General features: G+C 47.5%; 2 protein-coding genes across 3 annotated transcripts; both read right to left on the reverse strand.

Annotated features, from left to right (window-relative positions):
• On the reverse strand, positions 1–12636 carry EEF1G (eukaryotic translation elongation factor 1 gamma). The gene is made up of 10 exons (XM_059069660.2): positions 10415–12636; positions 9163–9321; positions 8415–8478; positions 8116–8258; positions 7462–7605; positions 5390–5519; positions 4475–4679; positions 708–880; positions 490–614; positions 1–238 (listed from the first exon to the last, which is right to left on the reverse strand). The coding sequence occupies exons 1-10, from the start codon at positions 10424–10426 to the stop codon at positions 80–82; spliced, it is 1314 nt and encodes a 437-aa protein (XP_058925643.1). The 5' UTR covers positions 10427–12636; the 3' UTR covers positions 1–79.
• Positions 11492–26122, reverse strand: TUT1 (terminal uridylyl transferase 1, U6 snRNA-specific). Of its 2 annotated transcripts, XM_059069635.2 has the most exons (9): positions 25954–26122; positions 24115–24305; positions 16060–16375; positions 15774–15874; positions 14246–14715; positions 13561–13670; positions 13282–13392; positions 13008–13100; positions 11492–12695 (listed from the first exon to the last, which is right to left on the reverse strand). In XM_059069635.2, exons 1-9 carry the CDS (start codon positions 26033–26035, stop codon positions 11551–11553), a joined length of 2619 nt encoding a protein of 872 aa, XP_058925618.1. In that variant the 5' UTR covers positions 26036–26122; the 3' UTR covers positions 11492–11550. The 2 variants fall into 2 exon arrangements, with proteins under 2 accessions (XP_058925618.1, XP_066893507.1); XM_067037406.1 differs by lacking the exons at positions 13008–13100; positions 13282–13392 and having other exon boundaries at positions 25954–26118.
• Between the last annotated feature and the right edge of the window lie 361 nt (positions 26123–26483).

The raw sequence follows: 26483 nt of genomic DNA on the forward strand, positions 1-26483 counted from the left end.
TTCAATGTTCAGTTTCCTTTAATGACCCCCATTCTCCCTGAAGGGCAGGTGCAGGCCGCTAGGCGATGGCAAGAGACGTTCACTTGAAGATCTTGCCCTGATTGAAGGCTCTGCCCACATGCTGGAAGGCCCCATCCCAGGAAAAGTATTCTCGAACCAGCGTCTGGGTCTCCTCGCTGCTGGGATCCAGTTTCCGCCATGTGTATGACTCATAGTCCACCTGCCAATCTGGACTCAGCTGGGGAGAAAGAGCCAGGTAGAAGCATGTGGTCAGGTTATTGGCCGCTGCCCCACACCTGGTATTTCCAGCTCAGACACCCACCATCAGACCCCAGGACTCCTGTGACCATGACAGCTCCTTCATGGACACATTCCTTGACCTCTCTGGAATGCCCACCAGCTCGGCTCAGGACTCAGGAATACGAGTGCACCTCCCAAATCCTCGGCCCACCCTCAAGAGACAAGACCCCTCCCGTGCACCTTCCTCACCGGAAAGGCAAGCTCCTGGCCTCGGAAGACCCAGACTCCGGAAATGGAGCTGCTATTGTTGGTTCCAAACAGAATGACACTGGCAAAGGCATTCTTCCTCAGTTTGTCCAATCGCTGGAACATTCCTGAAGGGCAAGGAAGAACATTCAGCCTTTGAAATCATGTCACCCACTACATTGTCTCCTTCCTTCCTCTTCCCAGAGCCCCCCTCTGCTCACCAGTGATGAGGTTGCAGCTCATGAAGGTCTGGGTGAGCTCTTCAGGGAAGCGGTACTCGGAGTACCACAGGGACCAGCCATCTTTATCAAAGTGCTCCCAAAAGTACGGAAGCGCCACAGAGAGCGTGTCCTCGTTGGAGTACTTGCGCTTAAACTCATCCAACACAAAGGTACTGAATAAAGGGAAAAAAGCAAGGAGATCAAGGTGGAGAAGGTCCTACTGCAGCAACGGAGGCTACGGTGGCCAGTGCTAAGAGAAGCTAAGGGCGTTTCCACTCAAATTTACTGCTTTAAAGGTAGAGTCACTGGATTGGCAGATGTCTATCACCTTCCAAGGGAAGAGAGCTGGGGGGTGTGAGAGACGCCCAGGGCATTTCCTTATCCCCTCACCCCCAGCCTAAATATGCTAGGCACGTGGAGGGTGGGGCCCAGGATCTGCCCCAAGGAAGGCATGGCGAGCTGCTGCCCCCTGGTGGAGACTCACAGCGAGGACTCCTTTTTTTTTTTTTTTTTTTTTCCCCCTGGCCGGCCCCTCCCCGGGCTGTTTTCCAAAGAGTCACCCTCTCAGTTCCTGACTCACCCAAGTCGCTGCCCCCACCCCTCCCCATCACACAGGCCTCTTCAGGTTACACACACTATAATATGACAGCAATGTAAGTGAATGTTTGCAAAGGGCCTCCACCCCAAATCCTACACCCGTGTCCTTTAGTTACTCTGCTCAGAAACAAGTTCAGGTGACCTTTGAAGCAATCTGGCACACTGAGCCAAGGATGCCAGCTTCAGAATAGTGCCCCCCACCATGGTAGGGCTTCTGTTTTTTGTTTTTCTTTCCTTTCAATTATAAAAACACATACTGACTGAAGAAAATCACTCACTATGCCAGCAAACAAGATAACTAATATTTTAATGTATTTCCCACTGGCAATTTTCCAAAGAGGATGCATGTAATTCTGTGCCTTACACAATTTGCTCACTTAATACTGCCTGGCTATCGAGAACGTTTTGCAGATGTTTTAATGGCTAAATAATCTTCTGCATGAATGTGCCATAAATCTATTAAACCCCCTTATACTGAATGTTTAATTGGTTCAATTATTCATTAGTATATAATTAATGTCAACAAACCCTGGAGTCAGAGAATGTTACCATCCCTCCCTTTACAAATAAGGTTAAGTGGTGTGACTTGCTCACTGCTGCAATGTAGCAAAGCAGAGAATCTGTCCTTTAACCCGAGGTCCTAGGTTCCTTCCCAAATGCTCATCAGAGACCTCATCTGAGGTGCTTTACTTCCTCAACCACGCAAAAAGCAGGGCTGGGGAGTTTTTCTTCACTCTCTCCTGAGCTGTTTAAACTTTATTATTTATGACCATGTGTCCATTTTTCTCCCCAAACTGACCACAGTTGGGAGACTGGGATTGATATATGCATAAAATGGATAACTAATAAGAAACTGCTGTATAAAAAAATAAATAAAATTCAAAAAAAAAACAACAAACAAACAACTGACCACAGGGTTAGGGTAGCTGGAAGGCCTTAAAAGGACTAAAATTAACTCTGGACAAATGAGTCTTGTCTTTGAAGACAAGACTTTGAGTCATTAAGAATCCTGGGGAAAATCATCTTGGCAGCCCAGAAGTGCACCATGGTAATGCAACAAATAAGTACTAATAAGCATTCCCAAATGACACACACACACACACACACACACACACACACACACACAAAGTGCTGGGGCTTCCCTGGTGGCGCAGCGGTTAAAAATCCGCCTGCCAGTGAACTTTTGTAGTGTTGGAAATGTTTTAAAATTGAATTTTTGTGGTTACACAGATCTATAAATTTAGTTAAAGGCATTGACCTATATAAGTATAATGCCTGAATTTTATATGGAAAATTATACTTCATAATGGAAATTATACTTCAATAAAACTGTTTAATAAAAAAAAAAAAAAAAAAAAAAGAATCCACCTGCCAATGCAGGGGTCACGGGTTCAAGCCCTGGTCCGGGAAGATCCCACATGCCACAGAGCAACTAAGCCCGTGAGCCACAACTACTGAGTCTGCGTGCCACAACTACTGAAGCCCACACACCTAGAGCCCGTGCTCCACAACAAGAGAAGTCACCACAATGAGAAGCCCACACACCTCAACGAAGAGTAGCCCCCGCTTGCTGCAACTAAAGAAAGCCCGTGAGCAGCAACGAAGACCCAACGCGGCCAAAAAATTAAAAAAATTATTTTTTTAAAAAATGCTAAGTTTATTAAAGATTTTAAGTTTACTGCCTGATTTACTTTCTGCCCAGTGTACGGACCCAACATATGTGAATATCTCTACCTATTAGCAGTACCTATGTTACAAGGGCGTACATGATTTGGGTTGGTTATCATAGCTTACTTACAGATAACAAAAATCCTGCTCACTCTTGACCTGCCCCTGTACTAGATTCAAGGTAATCACTTTGGTTCGGAAAGAAATATATTCTTAAAAAGCAGCTGCGTTGGGCTTCCCTGGTGGCGCAGTGGTTGAGAGTCCGCCTGCCGATGCGGGGGACACGGGTTCGTGCCCCGTTCCGGGAAGATCCCACATGCCGCGGTGCGGCTGGGCCCGTGAGCCACGGCCGCTGAGCCTGCGCTTCCAGAGCCTGTGCTCCACAACGGGAGAGGCCCGCGTACCACCAAAAAAAACCAAAGCAGCTGCGTTAGGAGCCTTCTTGTATGAAGTGCCTGGGAGTAAGAGCTCTCAGCTATACCCCAAGTTGCTCCCCAAATGGGGAAGCAGCAGTTCCTAATGGCAACCATCCAGTACTATGTCGCTTACAACTCCACATACTTCTTACACCTACCACCAGTGCGTGCTCCTTCATCCCATATACAAACCACTACAAAATGGGGAGGTCAAACACTGTTGCACCCCAACAAACCAACTAGTGAAAGGATAGATGGCTTTAGGAAAGGCAGAATGGGCAAGAAAAACAGAAAAGAGAACTAAGTGACATGACCATAGAAAAGACATTTCTCATATTGCTTCAAATTCTAATAAGGTGACCCGGAGCAGTGACTGAAGAAAGATTTGATGGTAAACAACTAGGCAAGTCCTGGCGGTCCCACTTTTTTCACACTAAAAATCCCGCCTTTACTGTATTCTTTCTTCCAAGAACCCCTACGGTGACTGAGAAGAGGACACAGACGACCGCCCCATTTACTTCCTTCTCCTTGTGGGGTTTAGCTCCCCCACGCTGGGAAACAATAAACCAGACAGCCACTACGTCCTTTCTCTTACAGTGAGCCATTTTCATATAGGCTGATGCATCAAAACAGCAAGACAATCAAAGGATACTGACATGGTGTCTGCTGCATCAGCAAAGCCAGCAAAGCAGAGCAGACGGAGGCTCTCTGCAGTTTCTTCCGTCCTGCACCCCTCAGTGTATTAGTTCCGAGCGTTCTCGATCTCAAATCCTAACGTGCGCACGCAAGACCAATCAATTCACCTCCACACCGAATTCTGGGCCCTGGGCCCATCTGCCTTCTTTGCTAGAAAGGGAGTTCTGATATCCTTAAATACCAGATGCATTAGGAACTTGTTCTCTACTTTCAAAAGTCACCCAACTCTTGATGGTAAAGTCAGGAAGCTGCTTTATTTGCAACTAAAATACATCTTTCAATTTTGTACGGACAACCTAAAATCCTAGGCCCTAGAAGTACGAGGGGGAGGCACATGGGTGAGCACAGGCCTTCCTGGGTCCCATGCCCTCTACCCGCCAACATCCGTACCTCTTGGGCAGGGGAGCAAAGGGATCCTTGGCCTTCGGCTCAGCAGCCAGCGCCTGCTCACATTCATCCAGCTCCTCCCCGCTAGCAGGGGCAGCTGCTTTCTTCTCCTCTTTCCGCTCGGCCTGGGGCTTCTGCTTCTCTTCTCGAGAAGCTTTCTCTTTCCGTGGGGTGTCCTTTTTAGGCTGGCTCTCTGCAAACTTTTTAGCTGGTGCAAAGGGAAGGAGAAAAGTCAATGTCTGGTCTCTTTCCACAACCCTCCCAAGCCAGGCACAAGCAAAGCAATGGAGGAAAACTGCTGGGTGGGACACCTAAGGGATCTAGACGCTCCACTGCCTGACACCAGTTCACAGTACATCCTTGAGCAAGAATGCAACCCTCGGGCTTCCCTGGTGGCGCAGTGGTTGAGAATCTGCCTGCCAATGCAGGGGACACGGGTTCGAGCCCTGGTCTGGGATGATCCCACATGCTGCGGAGCAACTGGGCCCGTGCTCCACAACTACTAAGCCTGCGCGTCCGGAGCCTTCCCAACAAGAGAGGCCACAACAGTGAGAGGCCTGCGCACCGCGATAAACAGTGGCCCCCGCTCGCCGCAACTAGAGAAAGCCCTTGCACAGAAATGAAGACCCAACACAGCCAAAAATAAAAACTCCTACCCCCAAAATCTTCAAAAAAAAAAAAAAAAAGAATGCAACCCTCAGCAACAGATACATGTGCATCATGACTCTACATATTAACACAAATGAGTGGGAGCACAGGTGTGCGTAAGACAAGAATCACAAAATACTAGCTCTACGTGTGATGCTCTACGTTCTGTGGGTCCACATAACCCAAAAGCTAGACAGGAATTCAAGGGGTTAAGACAGCAAACCAGTCCCCTGACCCTGCCTGCGTGCTCCCCTACCTTCTCAGACTTACCATCAAATTGGGCCATTTTCTCACAGAGTTTCACCTCCCCCAAGACTGCCCGGAACTGGGGCTGGTTAATGCAGGTGAGGAACCAGCGGTTTGTATTAGGGAAGGCCTGGCGGAAAGAAGGCTCCAGAACCTGCCAGGATGCAAGAGTGGACATAAAGTCAGTGGAGAGAAAAATTCTGACGAGTTTCCAGTCAGAGCCCCTTGTTTCTTTCTACACCAAAGCTCCAGCTTCCTTTCAGCCCCCGGAACACCAGCTTTCCCTGAAGGGCTACTGCCCACTTACCTTACTAATCTCTCTCCTGCAGTCCAATCCAATTTAATGGATGCTTGGTCCCACCCTCTATTCACTATGAATCTACCCGGTAAGAATATTTATATTGTGCCTTACTCCTTCTACAAAGCCATCTTATACCTATAATTTCACGTGTCAATAAAACTTAAAAGGCTGGGACCAACAGAGAGCTACGAACTACTCATTTTGCCAAGTAAATAATGAAAACTATCTAATGAACTATGTGATATATGAGAGATATATACATGCATCATCAAACTTCAGAAAGTAAATATTCAACAGCAAAAAAGTTTATTTCAGAATAACAGAGTGCTTAAACTTAGCTTCATGAAAAATTCATCTACCACTTTTTCAGTTTGCCAAGATCAGAGGGAAAATAATCCTGTCAAGGATACATCGCAGTCAGTTCTGTAGTGCTGGTTCTGCAGTACTTGGGTTCAAATCCTACTCCACAACTTCCGGTTACATTTCTTTCACCCACACAACAAGCAAAGACTCACTAAGATTGTCCTGTTACTCCCTGGCACAGGCCCTGACATGAAGTAGGTGCTTTTTTCTTTGCTGTTATCACATTACTATTCTGGTCCAGCATCAGTCCAAGAGCTGCTGTTTAGGAACCAGCAATATGCCATGTTTAACCCAATAACCTCAACAATGATTATTACTACCTTGCTTTTATAGCTTCCACAGGGGAAAAAAAGAGGACTAAATGAATCCACACACACCCTCCCCCCAACAACCAGTAAGTACTGAAGCCAAGAACTGATCTTAGTTTTGCCTCCAAAGATCTTGATGCTGAAGCTATCACCTCTACCTCTGGCCTCACAACTAAGCACAACCAAGCAACCTAAGAAACATGGGAACAAACTAAACATATTAGCTGCCAAACAGAAATTAAGGGCAACAGAACAGGATCAAACTTCTCAGAAGGAGGCAAAGAGTCATGGTGTAAGAAGATAGGGTAGAGGGTCTGTGGAAAAAGAGAACCAGGCACTTTCTTGACATAAGAGAAGCCATTTTGTGATCTGAATCTGGCTGTAACACTTGTCCTTGAACAGGTCTTTGTAATTAATGATCTTAAAGGAACAAAAGAATGCAGAAACTGGGAATTCCCTGGCAGTCAGGTGGTTAGGACTCCACTTCCACTGCAGGGGGCATGGTTCGATCCCTATTCCGATCCTATTCAGGGAACTAAGATCCTGCATGCTGCAAGGCATAGCAAAAAACAAACAAACAAACAAAAATGCAGAAACAACTATTATCAGGCAAGAGAAGTAAGAGCAGCAAAGATAGTGTATCAGTAGTAAAGACTCCCAGTTCTGTTTCAGTAGTAAAGATTAGCCTGAAGCCCTCAACCACCAGATCAACTGGAACCTAAGGGATGATGATGATGGTGACATTTTCTGACCCTCATGACTTCAATCAGCTAAAGCTCAGACTCTGTCAACCACCCAAGGCCCAATCATGAGTATGCATGTACCCTTAGCTTAAAACTTCCACAGTTTTGCTGTTGGCAAAGATCCCTGGTGTTTTCCTTACTTGTTGAAAGTAATAAATCCTTCCTCATCCTGATCTTTGGCTTGGTTGGGTCTTTTGGCTCAATGCCTATCAAGAGGCAAGCCCAGTTCTCCGTTAACAGTGGTACTCAATCCTGGAATTCCTAAAGACTAGCTGTTGCCTCAGACTCCCTTACATCAGCAGGATACAGATAACATGGCAGACCTGTCACTGTTTCTAATCCCCTCCTACCCTCTGTCAACCCAGATTCTTTAAACTTCACCTGTTTATAAAGCCACAACAGGGTGCAGACAACTGTGATGTCAGCCAGCGTCACACGTTCGCCCACCAGAAAAGTCCTTGTCTTCAAGTGAGTATCCAGCAGCCCCAGAATTCGCCTCACCTCCTCCTTTGCATTCTCTGTGGCCTATTGAATTAAAACGATCAGACTTGGCAGTGGGTACCAACCCTTGTCCCTGCCCTTCTCCTCCAATAACAGAACTAAGGTTGCCGTTCCACTGAGTCCTGGCTCCTTCCAAATGTATCGCAAATGAAGCTCTCAATGTTAAATTTCTCCACGGCACAGTCTGGCTTCATTTCCCACTGTATTGATCGTAGGCATATATCTTTGAATTTTAGAAGGAACCTTAGAGGTCATCTGGTCTAACCACTCCCTTACCATGTGGTACAACCTTTCTAGAGCAGAGGCCTCTCGTCTGGCCACTCAGACCTCCCACCTCCACTGGGTCTGTCCAACAAAGAATCCAGATACCATCAACAGCCCAGCGCTCCAAACTGAAAGCTCAAAGATTAGGTATTTATTATCCACATATTCTTGGCATCACCCTTCCTCAACCTTTTTTTATTTCTTCCTCCCTGGTACTGAGGAGCTGATGCCACCCCTGCTCTTGGTTTCTCCCCATGTTCCAAGGCTCACCTGCTTGTTGTGGTGCATGATGCCCAAGGTGGGGAACACCCAGGTACTGGCTGGGGGAACTATGTCGCTATCAGCAAAGCTCACCCACTGCACCACCTGGGCTGCTGCTTCGGGAGTACTTCCTCGCAGCTCCTCATTGCTCACTGCAGAGGCGGAACATAAAGGTCAGAACTTTGGGGCTGTATCAAAGCCAGTGCAGGTCCCTGAAAATTCCTCTCCTTGCCCGCTCCAGCTCCCCTCACCCTCTCCTGCACCCGAAAACCTCCAGACCTTCCCATTCCCCAGCCACTGCAGATTACCATAGTAGGCAATGGCATTGCTCTCGAACACACAGAATCCATCGTCACCCTCAAAGGCTGGAACCTGGGGACAAAGCAGTCATAAGTAAATACACAGCAGTTTCTCACTAGTCAAGCCAAGGGACTCAATCGTTTTGAATAAAGTTTTTTATATAAGGCTGAGAACCCTTGCTGACCAAACTCTTGACACTATCTGAAACTCAAGAACCAAAACTGTATGAGCAACTTACCATCCCCTACAATCTGAACTCACATAAGAGATCCCCAAAATTTAGACATTAGGTATTTGTATATAATCTCAGTCAAATAAGCAAAAGGCAAAAAACCCGAGTCCGATAGTTCTGTGTATATTATCCCAAGTATTATAGTACTTCCCCACTGCACTTGATCTCTTCTACATGTAGCATGGTTATTTATCTACCTCCGTAAGCCTCTTGGGGCAATTCTACTCATAGCAGATACCTGATCTATTTGCACTGAAATCAGTCAAAACTGATCCTCTCTCCCACAAATACAAAGAAGCCTGTGAATTTCACAGGAAATGACCGAATAGCTCTGTACTATTTTTAACAACAAATAAATCACAACTGTCTCAAAATAAAAGTTTTTTTAAGTCTCTGAAACGTGAAAAAAAAAAAAGTAACATGGAAAGCTCCTTTTTAAAGATGGAGGTCATCTTCAGAGCGATGGAATCTCAGTTCTCCTTGGGTTCTCAGGACCAAAGGCGCCTCTCCACTTCCCTACTCACCTTGCCAGCAGGAAATTTACGGAGAAATTCGGGGGTACGGTTGGTTTGGCCAAAATGGAAGTGGGGTGGTGCGGAGAGCACGCGGACCTGAGCCCCGCTGTACTGAGCGGCAATGAGGGCCTTAAAGGCCCTCCAGTTTTCAGGATATGTGTACAGGGTCTGTGGGGAAAAGGCGGGGAATAAACCATTAATGACTAGAAGGGTCCCAGTCCTAAGTGTTACCTGGGAACAACTTCCCCGAGTAATCCCAATCTGTTTCGACTCACTCTTTTACTCCCTTTGGTGAATCAAGTTAGTTCTTCAGTATCTGCAACCTTGTGTAATCAGAGTCCTCCAAAATACGAGGACAGAACTACACACCAACTGCTAAATAAAGCTTGCTGACAGATGTGACCTTCCGTAAGGACGTCTCTGGAAGTGTTCTCCTCCCCTCAAATACATCTCTAAGAAATGCTGAACTTCTAGCTCCCTCAGACTCCATCTGCCGACAAATACACACCCCTCCCTTCCCAGAGCCCTTGTTCATTCATTTATGGTCACTGAGCACCTGCTTACTCTACTGAGCCGCTCACCCTTCAAAACCATCACCCTTGTTTCCAAGACACACACACAAACCAAGACATCTCCTCCGAAGAGCCACGTAGAGACCGAATGGCATCTTCTCTTCCTAAGCCAACTCGGTCTCCCTAAAACACCTTTCATTCCTTGCCACGCGTACCATCCCTCCGGTCCTGTCCCGCAGTGAGTTCCCAGGGGTCTCCTTCTCTCCTTCTATTAACGCGTCCAGCGGGGTCCAACTGGTCTGACTCCAGCGTCCGGAGGCTCCTCTCGCTCCCAAACCTCCCCGCAGGACGACCCTTAACCGTGGCCGGCCGTACGTGCTCACAAAGACCCTCCTCTTCCCCTGTCCCTCCTGTTGCCCCACAAAACGGTCGCAAAAGTTCTGTCAACCTGCCCGGATCCCACATCTCGAGAAGACAACGAACCGAACTCCGTCCTCAGGTCCCAGACTGCCAGGATCTGGCATCCCTTTTCTCTTCTACCCCAGACCCTTCCACCTCTTTGGCCTCCCAGAGCCCCCGCCTCAGTTCCCCTCCGGGGCCTGGAAGCCCTACTCTCCAACAGTACGGTCTCTAGACGCCGGATCAGTTCCCCACTCGGCTCCAGAAACCCTCTGACGCCGGCTGGACCCACCCCGGCAGAGGATGGCGTCGGATAGGGTGACCTGGATTGCCAGAGCCGGCAAACTTACCCCAGCCGCCATGGTGATTCCGCAGAGAAAGGGGGTGGGGCTCTCCGCGCTGCCGCAAAGTAAGCCGTCAGGGAGAGAACGGGGGGGGCGGGGGAGCCGTGGAGAAACAGCAGCCGGAAAGCGAGGACGGCATAGAAGGCTTACGCACGACAGTTCGGTATCCCGCGGCAGCTGAAAGGAAACAGGTGGGGCCTGGGGCCTGCGCGGAAAGAGCTCGCGCCTGCGCGCTGAGGGAGGGCCAATCCGAGTCCCGACATGGAGGTAGAAGGCGCGGAGGGTGGGGAGACTGCGAGAACTAGCTGGAAAGCCGCCCCTCTGCAGCTACGTGGCAGACCAGCCCGGCATCGCGCCGGGCCCCAGAGGCGTTTCCCTCCGGGTCGCGGGGCCCGCGATGATTTGATGGAGGTCCTGCCAGACCCCTAACATCGTGGTTGTGTGACACTCATAGGAGCGGAAGCAACTGCGCGGAGGTGGCGGGGTGCCACGTTGCTTTTGTTCCGGCTCTTTCTAGAGGAGAGCTTGTACATCTAACCCGAACCCAAGTCCGAAGCCCTCTGTAAAAGTGAGGGTTTTTTTTTTCCATTAAACGACCTTGCAGCTCAAGGATGCTGTTACTGCTTAGAAGAGGTACTAGTCCTCGGGCCTGCAACACGGGAGGGGCTGAGGGAGAACCCAGCCACGTCCTGTCACCCCGGAAGGGCTGACAGTTCAATGGATGGGTCGCCCTTTACCCATGCTCAGATCTGAACCCAATTTAAGAACAGGATGAATTCTATTAAGGGAGAGAATGAAGAACCCTGAATCCAAATGTCAAGCCCTGTCACCATTCATAACTCTGGGCAGTTAAGGTAAATGTGGAAGCAAACTTGGTACTTCGCAGGTGCTGCTCAAGCCACCCACCCAGCACTCCATCTTTCAAGAACTCTACTGCGTGGGTCCAGGTGCCAGACACCCACTCCTCCTGGGCTCTGAAGGAAAGAAACATACTGAGAGACCTATTTTAGGGTGGCAAGAGAGGGTACCAGTGAGAGGCTGCATTAAGCACTGGGGGGAAGGAGGATTATTACCAGGTGGAAATTAGTGGAAACTACTGTTTATTAAACTAGCAGCTTTACTGCCCTTTAGGGTCCCCATCTTCACTTAAGCAGGTTTCGAAGTGCTTGAGGGAGGAAAACCTGTAAGAAATGATGGAGATCAGGGAACAGGCCTTGAGAATCCCGGAGCGGGGTCACAGTGAGAGTCTGGTCAGCCTGGGAGACAGACACCACGAAGGTCAGGAGTGGCTCAGCCCCTGGCGTCTGTTCAGTACTGCTCAGGCCTCTCAGCTGCCGGGTGACCCGAGCCTCAGTTGCCAGCCACTCTGCTCCTGTGCCAGCACCAGCTCCACCTCCTTCCTTGATTTGCTGCTGCAAGCGTCTTCGGGCACGCCGCCGCCCCTGCCACACTCGGTGGCACAAGGCACAGCGCCACCCCACTGAGGAGAGCGATGCCCTCTTCCCTGCCTGAGACCCTTCTCGGGCTGCCTCCAGTCCTCTGGGCCCCTGCTCAGCCAGCGCTGCGGGGCCTGACTGCCCCTCTTCTCCAGTGCCTAGATGCTTTCCGGTCATGGGGGCCAGCTCTCCTGGCTGCCCAGGGCTCCTCATGGCCCAGTCTTGCACTGACTCCCCGACCTCTGTCACCATTTCTTCCAGCCCATCTTCACCGTGGTCCCCTGCACGTCCCTGCTGCCCCCCCTGCCCCTCCTCGCGGCTTTTTTTCTGTCCGTCTAGTTTCAATCTTTTGCTTGTCCCTCCTTGGGGAGGCTCCCCAGTTCCACCACCCTCTGACCGCAGTCTCTTGGTTCCCTGTTCTATATGGCACCCCAAAGCTTCCTGTAACACCTGGGCCAGGGCAGCAGTGAGCTGGGTGAAGGGAGCGGGGGGTAAGGGGATGGGTGTCGCAGACAGCAGGGAGCTAGGGGAGCTGGGCTGCAGAAGGGGAAGCAGGCCCCAGTCCCGACCCCGGGAGGAACGGCACTGGTACTGGAGGCTTCGGCAGTAACTGGCTGCCGCTCGGCAGCAGTTCTGTAGCCGCCCGACCACCCGGCTAGTCACATTGGCTGCCACATTGTGACTCAGGTCAAAGGGGTCCTGGAGATTCATGGGACCGAGGCGCAGACCCTCCCAGAGATTAGAGGGCAGGCCCCCTGCCACAGGCAGTGCCTGACCCTCCCGCAGTGACAGCAGTGAGCCACGAAGATCCCAGCAAGAGACGCAGGAGAAGAACTGGGCCAGCAGGGAACCTGGAGGAAGAGAAAGACCAGGGAAAAGGGGTCACTTGGAGGCCAGAAGTGAGATCAGCCCTTTGCCAGAGCCAGGCTCCTCTGATCCCTATAAACAAGAGGTCAAACCTCTCTCCCGCGGTGCCCCCAGATACTGCCCCTTCCCCTTGCCAGCAGCATGACCTTGGGCAAGCCACTTAATTACTCCAAGGCATGGTTCCTTCATCTGTTAAGTAGCAATAACAGTATTCGCTATCCCACAAGGTTGCTGTGTGCCAGTAACTGTGTCATTAGCACCATTTATTAGTCTTCTCCCAGGCTCCCCAAACTCACTTGGGGGCTCCTTATTGGTGCTGGGCTCCAGTCTCGAGGCATCCCTGGGGAAACTACAGTCCCAGCCATCAACCTCCACCTGTTCGCCCTCACCTATGAAAGTAAAAAAGGTGAGGGTGAGCCTGGAAGCAGGAAGATTCAGGGGGGCAGGGGAGGGTGGATATGCGAGTGATAGCAGAGATCTCATTCCCAGGGAAGCTCAATATGTCTAAGTGAGATGAAGAAGAGACATGAAGCTCACGAGACAGAGCGGGTGGAGGCCAGGCTACTGTACCTGCTTTCTGGGTGAGCTGGGACACAGTGGGCAACACAGGAGGGTCCCTGGTCTGAAGGAAATAGATCACGAGCAAGGTCAGGGCGTAGTTATTGAGAAGTGGGCCACTCCCTGGGTAAATAATCAATTAATTCCAGTTAGATTAGAAGCGGTTCTGAGCCCCTCCTTGGCAGTTTTCACAACCCCAGTTCCTGTACCTGCCACCTTCCTTCTCTCCGTGAGTCCCTGCCTTTGCCCCGACACGAACACAGCCCCAAGTCTGTCCTGATTCATTCTCACCTGACAGCCCTCGACCCTGAGCCCAGCAGCGCAGAGTGTACACAAGGGGCCGTACTCGCCCGTCCAGCTCAGAGCAGAGGCTCAGGAAGCGGGAGTTATGCAGGGCCAGCCTGGGACAGAGCGGGGGACAAGGGTGTTAGGGCTCAGGAACCTATCACCCCCAGCTCTCATTCCAGGCTTCTGTAATGGGGGCCAGCTGGAAGAAGGCCAACAGAGGGTTTCCCGAGGAGTTTTCTGACATGGTCTGGAGAGAATGCATACAAAAGAACATCAAATGTGTCTGGGAAACACTACATCTTATAAATGTCTTAGACAGTTACAGAGCATGTTATTATAAGACTGATCAGAGCCTTTACTATGCAAAGAAAGATAGGAAGGGAGGGAGAAGGAGGAAAGAGGAAGTGGGGGAGAGGGAGGGAAGGGAGAAACCTGCCTGTGTTTAACTCAGCATTTCCCAATGCTAAAACTTATTCAACCATGGAACTCTTTCCTAAATCCTTAAAAACAGTATCCCAAGAAACACACTTTCCAAACATTGAAATGAAAGCCAGACATGAGATGAGCATCAGAAAGAGAGACAGGACCAAATAAGGACAACCTCAAGGCTCAGCTGGTGCAGGGCACCCTCCTCAACCTCCCCAGAGTGCCCATCTGGCCTTCCCCGCCGCCCCCCAAACAAAGGTACCGGTTACTGAGGGAGACGTCACCGTGGAGACCTGAAGGCCGATGGCAGAACTTGACCACAGGGCGTCGGGCAGAGGGCACAGTTTGGACTCGGTACACTCCAGGGACACAGCCCCGAAGAATGGATCCCACCAGCTCCAGCATGGCTCCCCCTTCTGCCTTCTCCCCCTTCAGGGCCTCTGCCAGTTCCATGGCCTTCCCCAGGTCCCCCTCTCCCCGGTCCTCCTGCAGTGGCGAGGATGGAGGCAGGGACTGGGGAGAGGCAAGGGTCTCAGAGGCCAAAGCAGAGTCTGGAGTCCGGGGTGCCAGGGAGGAGGAAGCAACTTCACAGTCCAGGGCTTCTGAGTCTTGGGGAGAAGCTGGAGGCTGTGAGTCTGGAGGGGAGGCTGGGGTGCAGGCCAGGGCTTGAGGATCCAGTGGGGATGCAAGGGCCGAGTCCAAGGATGGAGATTCTGCAGCCTTTGGGGCCGGCTGTGGATGGAAATGAGCTGAGTAACTGCCTCACCTGCGGTCCCCTAACCAGGGAACATTCCATCCCTAAGATATATCTATTACTGCTTATTATGTGCCAGGCCCTATTCTAAAGGCTTTATAAATATCAACTCATTTAACCTTCACAAGCCTTTTTTAAAACTTTTTTTTTTTTTTTTTTTGCGGTACACGGGCCTCTCACTGCTGTGGCCTCTCCCGTTGCGGAGCACAGGCTTCAGACGCGCAGGCTCAGCGGCCATGGCTCACAGGCCCAGCCGCTCCGCGGCGTGTGGGATCTTCCCAGACTGGGTCACGAACCCGTGTCCCCTGTATCAGCAGGCAGACTCTCAACCACTGCGCCACCAGGGAAGCCCCTAAAATTAACCTTTTAATGCCATAAAATAAATGGTCAGTATTTTACAAAAACGTTATTGTCATGAAAAACAAAAAAAGGCAGAGGAACCGTTCCAGATTAAATAAGACTAAAGAGGGAATTCCCTGGTGGTCCAGTGGTTAGGACTCCAGTGCGCCTCCACTACAGGGGGCACAGGGTCAATCCCTGGTGGGGGAACTAAGATCCGCAAGCTATGAGGTGCAGCAAAAAAAAAAAAAAAAAAAACCTTTTGTGGGCAAGAGGCATATTGGAGCTCTGTACTTTCTGCTCAATTTTGTTATGAAGCTAAAACAGCTCTAAAAAATAGTCTATTTAAAAAATAATGACCCTTTCCTATTCCCAAGGCAGGATCTGTACATTAGATGTTAGAAAACACAGATAAGCAAAAACATAACCCATTATCTCCCCAAATAAGATATTATACATGCTATTTTGAAATCTGATTTTTTTCCTGTTACAAATACCATTTATCCCATGTTGCTTCATTTTATCCTATCCAATATCCATACACATTCACATTTCTCCAATTATAATAACCCTTTCAGGCAGGTCCTATTACCCCCATTTTATAGATGAGGAACTAAGGCACGAGAGGTCAAGTGTTTGCCCAGAGTCACATGACCATTTCCACTGACTCTTCACAGCTGCCTCCATGGTCACATACCTGGGGCTCGTCCAAGTCCCCCAGATCCAGGAAGAGGTCAAGATCACAGCCATGGACGTCAAAGCTGTTTATGGAAGAGCCAAAAGGATGGACCACACAGCCTGGGTGCCGAGCAGAGAATAAAAGGTCAAGAGACACTGCAGGGAGTAAGTGGTGGAAGAACAAAATGGGGCACAAAGATGGAAAAGCAGGCAAATGAACACGACTAGCTGAGGGAGGACTGGGGATGCAAACACAGGGGAGGAAGGACAGGGAGGGCTCAGACACAGTGAGGGAGGTGACTCACCAGGGAAGAACTCTGTGAAGACCTCCTGCACCAGGGCCACCACGAGGCTTCGAAGCTGCCGCTCAGCCTCAGACAGCTCCCTCAGCCCCACGAGCTTCACCATTTGTGCCTCCACATCCGGGGCCTCCGCTAGTGCTTTTGCCAGCTGGTGACTGTCGGGGGCCACTCCTTTGGGGCACTTGGAGGCGGGGCTCTGGAACTCTTTCTGCTCCCGTGGCCGGACCCTCAGGCGATGTCCTCCCAAGCTGTGCTGGGGCTGTGAGAGGACAGCTTCCCGGGCACCCACGTCCCCCATCTCCACAATGGCAAACACTCCCTGTCAAACCACAACAGGGACAATGATGATGGTTTTGGAACCTAGAATCCAAACACGTGGTCTGACAGTGGGTGAGAATCTTTAAAATGAGGACCACCATATAAATTGGGAAATTTGTTTTTTTGGGGTTTTTTTGGTTTTTTTTTTTGCAGTACACGGGCCTCTCACTGTCGTGGCCTCTCCCGTTGAGGAGCACAGGCTGCGGACGTACAGGCTCAGTGGCCATGGCTCACGGGCCCAGCCACTCCGAGGTATGTGGGATCTTCCCGGACCGGGGCACGAACCCGCATCCCCTGCATTGGCAGGCGGACCCTCAACCACTGTGCCACCAGGGAAGCCCTAAACTGGGAAATTTGTTTGCTGTTTCCATAACATCAGGGAACATATTTATTTATTTATTTACGCCATGCCTCGAGGCTTATGGGATCTTAGTTCCCCTACCAGGGACTGAATCCGCACCCTCGGCAGGGAAAGCGTGGAGTCCTAATCACTGGACCGCCAGGGAATTCCCACCAGGGAACATATTTAGAAAAGCAATTATCTCCTTCACTCAAATCGCATACATTTTATTCTCACCCAAGCCTTCCTCTGAAAAACCTCATTTTACCTATTTTATAAAACCCCAGTCTTCCCAATGACATTTCACTGGTAATACTATGACTCACCCCCTAACTGTTCCTGCTTTAATTAGACCCTTTTAATATTAAGAATCCATGTAATGATCACTGTGTTAGGCATAAATATAAACACATAAACCCTATCTTCGACGAACTTACCAACAATATGACAGCAGTGCTGCTATGATTTGGTTGAGTTTAATGATATTCATTGGGTTTTTTTTTTTAAGGTAAAACGTTAGCAGGAGCAGAAAAAATATAACTGCTCTGGCAAAAGGCTCTATTTTTTTTATATTCTCTTCAGTGGTAAAGTTAAAACCTCATCCTGCTTATACAAAGGTACTCTCTACAGTAATCAAGACAGTGTGGTACTAATGACAAAACTTTAGATAGCCTCACTAAGAAAAAAAAGAGAGAAGCCTCTGATAAATAAAATCAGAAATAAAAGAGGAGAAATAATAACGGATACCACAGAAATACAAAGGGTAGGGCTTCCCTGGTGGCGCAGTGGTTGAGGGCCCGCCTGCCGATGCAGGGGACGCGGGTTCATGTCCCGGTCCGGGAAGATTCCACATGCCGTGGAGCGGCTGGGCCCGTGAGCCATGGCCGCTGAGTCTGCATGTCCGGAGCCAGTGCTCCACAACGGGACAGGCCACAACAGTGAGAGGCCCATGTACCGCAAAAAGAAAAAAATGAAAAAAAAAAGAAATACAAAGGATAAGAGAATATTATGAATATGAAAAGCTATACACCAACAAACCTACAAAGGGACAACCTAGAAGAAAGGGACAAATTCTTAGAATCACACAACCTTCCGAGACTGAATCATGAAGAAATGGAAAACCTGAATAGACTGATCAGGAGTAAGGAGACTGAAACAGTAATCAAAAGGTTTCCCAAAAAACAAAAGTCCAGGGCTTCCCTGGTTGCACAGTGGTTGAGAGTCCGCCTGCCGATGCAGGGGACATGGGTTCGCGCCCCAGTCCGGGAGGATCCCACATGCCGCGGAGTGGCTAAGCCCGTGAGCCATGGCCGCTGAGCCTGCGTGTCCGGAGCCTGTGCTCCGCAATGGGAGAGGCCAAAACAGTGAGAGGCCCACATACTGCCAAAAAAAAAAAAAAAAGTCCAGGACCATCAAAGACTTAATATCTATCCTTCTCAAACTATTCCAAAAATTGAAGAGGAGGGAATGCTTCCTAACTTATTTTTACAAGGCCAACATCACCGATACCAAAACCATACAAAGACAACACAAATAAAAAAAACTACAGGCTAACATCTCTTGGGAGCATAGATGCAAATATGCTCAACAAAGTATTAGCAAATCCAATACAATAATACCTTAAAAGGATCATACACCACCATTAAGTGGGATGCAGGGATGGTTCAACAACCATGAATCAATCAACAAGACACATACTTTAACAAACTGAAGAATAAAAATATGATCATCTCAATAGATGTAGAAAAAGCATCTGACAAGATTCAATACCCATTTATGATAGAAACTCTCAATAAAATGGGTAGAGAAGGAATGCACCTCAACATAATAAAAGTCATATATGACAAACCCATAGCTAACATCCTACTCAATGGTGAAAATCTGAAAGCTATCAGGAACAAGACAAGGATGCCCACTCTCACCACTCTTATTCAAAACAGTATTGAAGTCCTAGCCAGAGCAATTAGACAAGAAAAGGAAATAAAAGGCATCAATTGGGAAGGAGAAGCAAAACTATCACAATTTGCAGTTGACATGACTTTATATATAGAAAACCTTAAAGACTCTACCAAAACCCACTAGAAATAATAAATGAATACAGTAAAGTTGTAGGGTACAAAAATCTGTTCTCTTTCTATCTGATAACAATCAGCCAGCAGAAAGAAAAATTAAGAAAACTATTTACGATCACAACAAAAAGAATAAAATACCTAGGAATAAACTTTAAGGAGGTGAAAGACATATACACTGAAAACTATAAGACATTGTTGAAAGAAACTGAAGAAGACACAAATAAATAGAAAAACATTCCATGCTCATGGACTGGAAGAACTAACATTGTCAAAATGTCCTAAGGCAATCTACAGATTCAATGCAATCCCTATCAAAATCCCAAGGACATTTTTCACAAAAACAGAACAAAATTTCTAAAATTTATAGGAACCACAAAAGACCCCAAATAGCCAAAGCCATCCTGAGAAAAAAGAACAAAACTGGAGGTATCACACTCCCTGATTTCAAACTATATTACAAAATCATAATAAGCAAAACAGCATGGTACTGGCAGAAAAACAGACACAAAATGGAATGGAACTGAGAGCCCAGAAATAAACCCACATGTATACGGACAATTAATTTACAAGGAGCAAAGAACATACAATGGAGTAAGAACAGTCTCTTCAATAAACGGTGTTAGGAAAACTTGACAGACATATGCAAAAAATGAAACTAGATCACAATCTCACACCACACAGAAAAATCAACTCAAAATAGATTAAAGACTTGAATGTAACACTTGAAATCATAAAACTCCTAGACGAAAACACTGGCAGTAAGCTCTCTGATACTGGTCTTAATATCTTTCTAGATATGTCTCCTCAAGCAAGAGAAACAAAAGCAAAAATAAACAAATGGAACGACATCAAACTAAAAAGCTTCTGCACAACAAAGGAAACCATCAATAAAATAAAAAGACAACCCACCAAATGGGAGAAGATACTTGCAAATGATATATCTGATAACGGGCTGATATCCAAAATATATAAAGAACTTACACAACTCAACCAAAATTTTAAAAACAAAAAGACTGGACTCCCCTGGTGGCGCAGCGGTTAAGAATCCGCCTGCCAATGCAGGGGACATGGATTTGAGCCCTGGTCTGGGAAGATCCCACATGCCGTGGAGCAACTAAGCCCGCGAGCCACAACTACTGAGCACACGTTCCACAGCTAATGAAGCCAGCGCGTCTAGAGCCCATGCTCCACAACAAGAGTAGCCACCGCAAGGGAGAGTAGCCCCTGCTTGCTGCAACTAGAGAAAGCCCGTGCACAGCAATGAAGAACCAACACAGCCAAAACTAAAAAGATTAAAAAAAAAAAAACCAACTACAATGAGATATCACCTCATGCCTATTAGAATGGCTATTATCAAAAAGGCAAGAAATAAGTATTGGCAAGGATGTGGAGAAAAGGGAACCTTCGTGCACTGTTGGGAATATAAAGTGGTGCAGCCGCTATGGAAAACAGTATGGAGATTCCTCCAAAAAATTAATACTAAAATTACCATTCAATCCAGCAATTCCACTCCTGGGTTATTATACAAAGAAAATGAAAACACTAATTTGAAAAGATATATGCACCCCTATGTTCACTGCAGCATTATTTACAATAGCCAAGGTATGGAAACAACCTAAGTGCCCCTGAATGGATGAACTGATAGAGAAGATGAGGTGTATATATACAATAGAATATTACTCAGCTACTAAAAAAAAAAAATCTCACCATTTGCAATAACATGGATGGACTGTGAGGGTATTATGCTAAGCAAAATGAGAAAGACAAAGAAAGACAAATACCATATGATTTCCCTTATATATGGAATATAAAAAACAAAACAAAAAACAAAATAAATGAACAGGGACTTCCCTGGTGGTCCAGTGGGTAAGACTCCACACTCCCAGTGCAGGAGGCCAGGTTCAAGCCCTGGTCCGGGAACTAGATCCCGCAAGCATGCTGCAAGAAGTCTGCATGCTGCAACTAAAAAATCCCACATGCCGCAACAAAGATCCCGCATACTGCAACTAAGACCTGGCGTAGCCTAAATAAATAAATAAATAAACAAACAGTTTTTTAAAAAATAAAGTACTATATGTACCATAAAAACATCTATTAAATAGATAAATAAATGAACAAACCAAACAAAAACAAACACATAGATACAGAGAGGAGTAGTGATTATCAGAGGGGAAGGAGCAGAGCAAAATGGGTAAAGGGGATCAACTGTATGGTGATGGATGGAAACTACATTTTTGGTGGTGACCATGCTGTAGGGTATACAGAAATAGAAATATAATGTTGTACACATAAAATTTATATAATGTTACAAATCAACGTTACCTCAATTAAAAAAAATTTTTTTTGGTCGTGCCGCACAGCTCGTGGGATCTTAGTCCCCTGACTAGGGACTGAACCCAGGCCCCGACAGCCAAAGCGCCAAGTCCAAACCACGGTACCACTAGGGAATTCCCACACAATTTTTTAATTAAAAAAAAAAAAAAAAAAAAAAAGACAGTGTGGTACTGGCATAGAGACAGACATTCAGGACTTCCCTGGTGGTGCAGTGGTTAAGAATCTGCCTGCCAAGGCAGAGGACACAGGTTCGAGGCCTGGTCCAGGAAGATCCCACATGCTGCAGAGCAACTAAGCCCACAAGCCACAACTACTGAAGCCAATGCTCCTGAGCCCATGCTCTGCAACAAAGAGAAGCCACCGCAATGAGACACCTGCGCACCACAACGAAGGGTTAGACCCTGCTGGCCACAACTAGAGAAAGCCCGCATGCAGCAACGAAGACCCAACGCAGCCAAAAATTAATTATTATTATTATTTTTTAAAAGAGACAGACATTCAGATGAAGAGAATGTAATTGAGACTCCAGAAATAAACTCGTACATCTATGACCAACTGATTTTCAACAAAGGTGTTAAGACCATTCAATGGGAAAAGAACAGTCTTCTCAACTGTGATAACTGGATAACCACATGTAAAAGAATGATGTTGGACCCCTACCTCACGCCACATACAAAAATTAACCAGGGGGATGGCTTCACCAGCACACAGGCCTGAATCACAATTGGAGAATGACAGATAATAGGTTCACGGTTTCTTTTCGGGATGATAAAAAACATTCTGGAATTAGATCATATGATGGTTGCAGAATCTTGCAAATATACTAACAACCAGTGAATTATATATCTTAATAATATATAATATCAATTGACAATACAAGGGGGGGGGAAGAAAAGGGGGTCCCCTGGCTACCCTCACTTCTACCCTATGTCAAACAGCACAAGGAACCAAAGTGAAACTAAGGAGAAAGACAGCCACTTGGGCCTGCCCAAGCGAATCTTCTGATTCTGAGGAATCACACAGCTCAACAGACTGCAGTGCAACACCAAGTTTGCAGCCGAAGCCCCAGCTAGCAGTTAGGTGTCTCTTTGCCTGGCCTTGTCTGTGTGCACGTATTTCTCTCAAGAACTGCACAAAAGGCATCAGGGAGGGCGGGATAAGCCAATTCAGAAGAATGTGTCCCCGCCATTTTTCTCCTCTCAATACCAGCGTCCCCAACTAGAGCCACTATTTACTGAGGTTTTTTTTTTTTTTGCAAGGTTTTTTGTTTTTTTTTTTTAGGCCATGCTGTGTGGTATGCAAGATCTTGGTTCCACGACCAGGGACTGAACCCGTGCCCCCTGAGGGCTTATTATTAACCCAACCGTTCATGTAAGCTATCTCGACGTCTCATAAGATTCCTACAACAAGGTATGTATTATTATTCCCTTTTTACAAATTAAGAAACTGAAACTCAGAGAGGTTAAGTAACTCGTGACTGCCTCCCAAGTAGGGACTCCCCCAAATCTCCCACTTCCCCAGTGATGATCTCAAGAAAATGTTGTGGAGATTAAATAAGATATACAGTACTTAGCATAAATCTGGTGCATAATAATTGCTCCATAAAAATTTTAGTCATTATTGTTATAACTATTGATAGAAGCCTCAAAAACTTGAGGTTTAAGTTCAGGAAAAGATCTTTCTTTACAATTGAAATAAATATGAACAAAAATGGTGGCATTGAGCTTTCTGAAGAAGTCACCTGGGACAGACACTGCCAATTGCCCACCCAGTATACATTCTCCCATCTTCCTTACTAACAGAACCCTGCTTTTTGCTCAGAGGGACAAAGTGCCCAGCTAAAAAAACTTCATTTCCCAAGCTTCCCTGTAGCTAGGAGTAACCAGACGATAGACAGAGTTCTGGACAATGAACTATAAGGAGATGTCTGCTGAAGAGGCCTCTGAGAAATATTTTCCTGGGAAATAAAGCAAGCAGGGGAAGGGATCAGACTCCGATGACCCTAGCCTTTGATAGTCTGCCCTTCAACCTGCTTCTTCTTCTTGCCGGAAGATGTGGAACCAGCAAAATCACAACTATGAAGTGAGAGCCATATGCCAATAACGACAGAGCAGGAAAACAGTAAAATCTTGGCCAGCCCAGGTCGGGACTTCTTGTTATAAGAGAACAATCGAACCCTGTTTGTTTAAGCCATTGTGAGTCGGTTGCTGAATGCAATTTCTAAGAAAAACAGACCCCACGGGGTGGTAAGAGAAGACCTGGGCTGCTAAGTAGATTTGGGATCATCTAAGCCCACAAAACCAGAGTGTAGCCTCAGAGCTACAAAATGACCACGGAGCACATCACCACAACGGCAAACTTTTTCCACGGGACTAAAGAGACTCTGACAAAAGGTCGGCATGGAAGCAAGACAAAAAGGACCGCAAAGAACAAGTCTGTTTGTCTTGCATCGTCCAGAGGACAGGGTGTTCTGACCGGATGACCTCAGTACCTTTCAGCATAAGTTAATAAAGTGCTAGCTGGTTTATCAACCAGTTTCTTGAGGGGTTAGGATAGATCTCCCAATGGTGCGGTCTTAAATCACCCACTTCACTGTAGTAGTTACTCATTTAATTGTCCGCTTCCTCCACTAGACTGTGAGGTCTGTGCAAGCAGGAACCATGACGACCCTGTGCTACTAACAATGCAGTTCTAAGCAGTGCCTAGTACAAAGTTAGCAGCTAACAGATATTTGGCAAATAAAAGACTGACTGAATAAATAAATGACCAACAAGTTCCCCAATGACTAATTCTGACGAACTGATAAAATCCAAGCAGGGGTGGGAGGCGAGGGTGAGAGACTTACAAAGCTGGACTAGCCCAAGTACTGGAGTGTCCACCAAGGGCAAGCCACATTAGGAACCAGCAGAAACAGGCTGCTGCTCTCCCTCCCCCATTTCTTTTGGTGTGCAGGACACCTGACTCATTCTTTACCCCCAGAGCCACTCACTCTACCTTGTCCTTGTCCATGACAACACTGGCCACAGGTCCAAATGCCTGGAAGTACTCGGAGAGCTGAGTAGAATCCACATCCCGGGGAAAGCCACTGACAAACACACTTCGAAGTCCCTGGGCCTTTCGAGCAGCTCGTAGTTCTACCAGGTGCCGGTGCTTTCGGCCTCCCAGGTGGGCCTCTAGGCTGGGTCCTGCAAAGACAAATGTGAGGACAAAAACATCCGAATTGCTCTTCAGTGTACATACCCCGACTTTGTTCTCAGCATACCTAGATCCTAATGATTCTTCCAAGCCATAGAAAATGTGACCTTTGAATGACAAGGTCCTGGCTCCTTGCAGCTTCCTCTCTTGTCCGTTTGTCTATATAAAGCATTTTAAGTGGTTCCCAGGAGAACTGGCTGTACACAAGTTTTTGTGTTTTTTTTTAATTGAAACACATTTTTTTTTTTTCAATTTCATTTTTTTTTTTTTTTTTTTGGCTGCAGTGGGTCTTCCTTGCAGTGCACGGGCTTCTCATTGCAGTGGCTTCTCTTGTTGTGGAGTGCGGGCTCTAGGCGCACAGGTTTCAGTAGTTGTGGCACGTGGGCTCAGTAGCTGTGGCTCGCAGGCTCTATAGTGCAGGTTCAGTAGTTGTGGTGCACGGGCTTAGTTGCTCTAAGGCATGTGGGATCTTCCCGGACCAGGGCTGGAATCTGTGTTCCCTGCATTGGCAGGCGGATTCTTAACCAGAGAGCCACCGGGGAAGCCCCACAAGTATTTCTTAAACCATCTACAAGTGCTAGGTAGAGCAACACCTGCACACTGTAAAGAAATTAACAGGTAACTTACCTAGGTCATTTATAGAAGAACTAAATAAATCAGGACCCTAGACTATTTCCCATTTATCATTTCTGGGTACAGTATAGAGATTACAAGTGCAGGATCAGAAGTCACACTACCCAGAATCAAATCCCAGCTCTGTCAAGCTGTGCGAAATCTTGGGCAACTTACTTAACCTCGCTGTTCATGTCTCCTCAGGTATAAAATGGAGATAATAATAATACCTACCACATTGATATTATTCATATATAGCACTTGCCTGAGAGTCTGGTACATGGTGAATGCGGGAAAACTTAGCTGATTTTTATATTTTTATTACATTTAGAGTCAGCTGCTTGGTGTCACCAGTGTATATGTGGGGCCAGAGAAGACTATCCTGGATTTCTGTCTTGCCCTACTGGACAAGTGGTAGTGCCATTCACAAAGGAAAAGAATGAAAGATCATGTTTAGGGGAGATGATAATTCCAGGCTTCAAAAGTGGAATATGAGGTTTCATTGAGCCTCTTGCGCTGTCATAAAAGGACTTTGTCTCCTTTTCCAACCCACGTTCCAAACATGCATACCATGTTACTTCACCCATCTCTGCCTTTGGGAAGCTCCTCTGTAGGGCTTCCCTCACTTAATTACTACCTTCTCTGTGATCCTGCAGCTTTCCAAACACATCTATAGGGTACTGAAATTGTCTCCATCTCTAGGTGGTGAGCCCCTTCATCTCTAAATCCCCTCTCCCCGCGCTAGAGCCCAGCGGAGTAGCAGGCACAAAGGGAATATCCAATAGATGACGGTTAAAGAGGAAATAAAATAACGAAACTTCTGTCGTCGAGATTTTGGATACTGGGAAGCTGGGGTGTAAGGTGGTGGGACTCTCCTCCACTCTGTAATCCCTTCGGACAGCGGAGAGAAAACGGAGGTGAGACCCTACCAACCGACTTGGCAAGAACTATGACCTATGACCCTAACCTTCGCTAGGACCCAAAGACGAAAGCCCATAAACACCCCCCTCACTAGCCACCGCTTACGGTTGGCCGTAGTGACGTGGCACAGGCAGCAGCGGAAACCCCCGCGAGGCAGCGGTTCGACATCCGAATCCACCGCAGCCATCACAACTGTCCGGTACTAACAAAATGCAACCACTTCAGCCGCCACCGGAACTCACTTCTACAGATTGCAACACGCTGGTAAGCAACTTCCGCCCGTCCGATAGGAAGTGACGTAGCCGTCGCCCAATCGCGCGGTACACTCCTCCGAAAACCGAGCTCTTTCCGCTCAAGGTTCCGTTTCCAGCCCGACTTGAAAGTCTCTACCAGCTTTAGGAATACCATCTACGATGCTTATCTGCATGCGGTAAGCCAATTGGTGTGCTCTGAGCTGTTCAGACGTTGATTGGCCCAAAGGTCGTGAATATTCATAAGGCAGCCACGGAGTGTGCCGGGTTTCTTGCCGGGCCCGCTGCTTGACGGCCGGCGGTTTCCCTGCTGGGTGGTCGAGAGCAGGTTATGTCCTCCTTCAAGGGGCAGTAGAGACTGTATCCTCAACCCCATATTTACCT

Source organism: Kogia breviceps, chromosome 7 (genome assembly GCF_026419965.1).
Source record: "Kogia breviceps isolate mKogBre1 chromosome 7, mKogBre1 haplotype 1, whole genome shotgun sequence".
Taxonomy (NCBI): domain Eukaryota; kingdom Metazoa; phylum Chordata; class Mammalia; order Artiodactyla; family Physeteridae; genus Kogia; species Kogia breviceps.

Excerpts from the sequence above, each read along its gene's own strand:
- EEF1G (XM_059069660.2), bottom strand. Across the intron at positions 615-707 it reads GAGCTGCAACCTCATCACTG|GAATGTTCCAGCGATTGGAC; the intron begins GTGAGCAGAGGG and ends CTTGCCCTTCAG. Across the intron at positions 239-489 it reads GCCAGGAGCTTGCCTTTCCG|CTGAGTCCAGATTGGCAGGT; the intron begins GTGAGGAAGGTG and ends CTTTCTCCCCAG.
- TUT1 (XM_059069635.2), bottom strand. The coding sequence starts at position 26,035 with ATGGCTGCGGTGGATTCGGATGTCGAACCGCTGCCTCGCGGGGGTTTC. Across the intron at positions 13,101-13,281 it reads CCAGCTCACCCAGAAAGCAG|GTGAGGGCGAACAGGTGGAG; the intron begins GTACAGTAGCCT and ends TTACTTTCATAG. Across the intron at positions 12,696-13,007 it reads CACCAATAAGGAGCCCCCAA|GTTCCCTGCTGGCCCAGTTC; the intron begins GTGAGTTTGGGG and ends CTCTTCCTCCAG.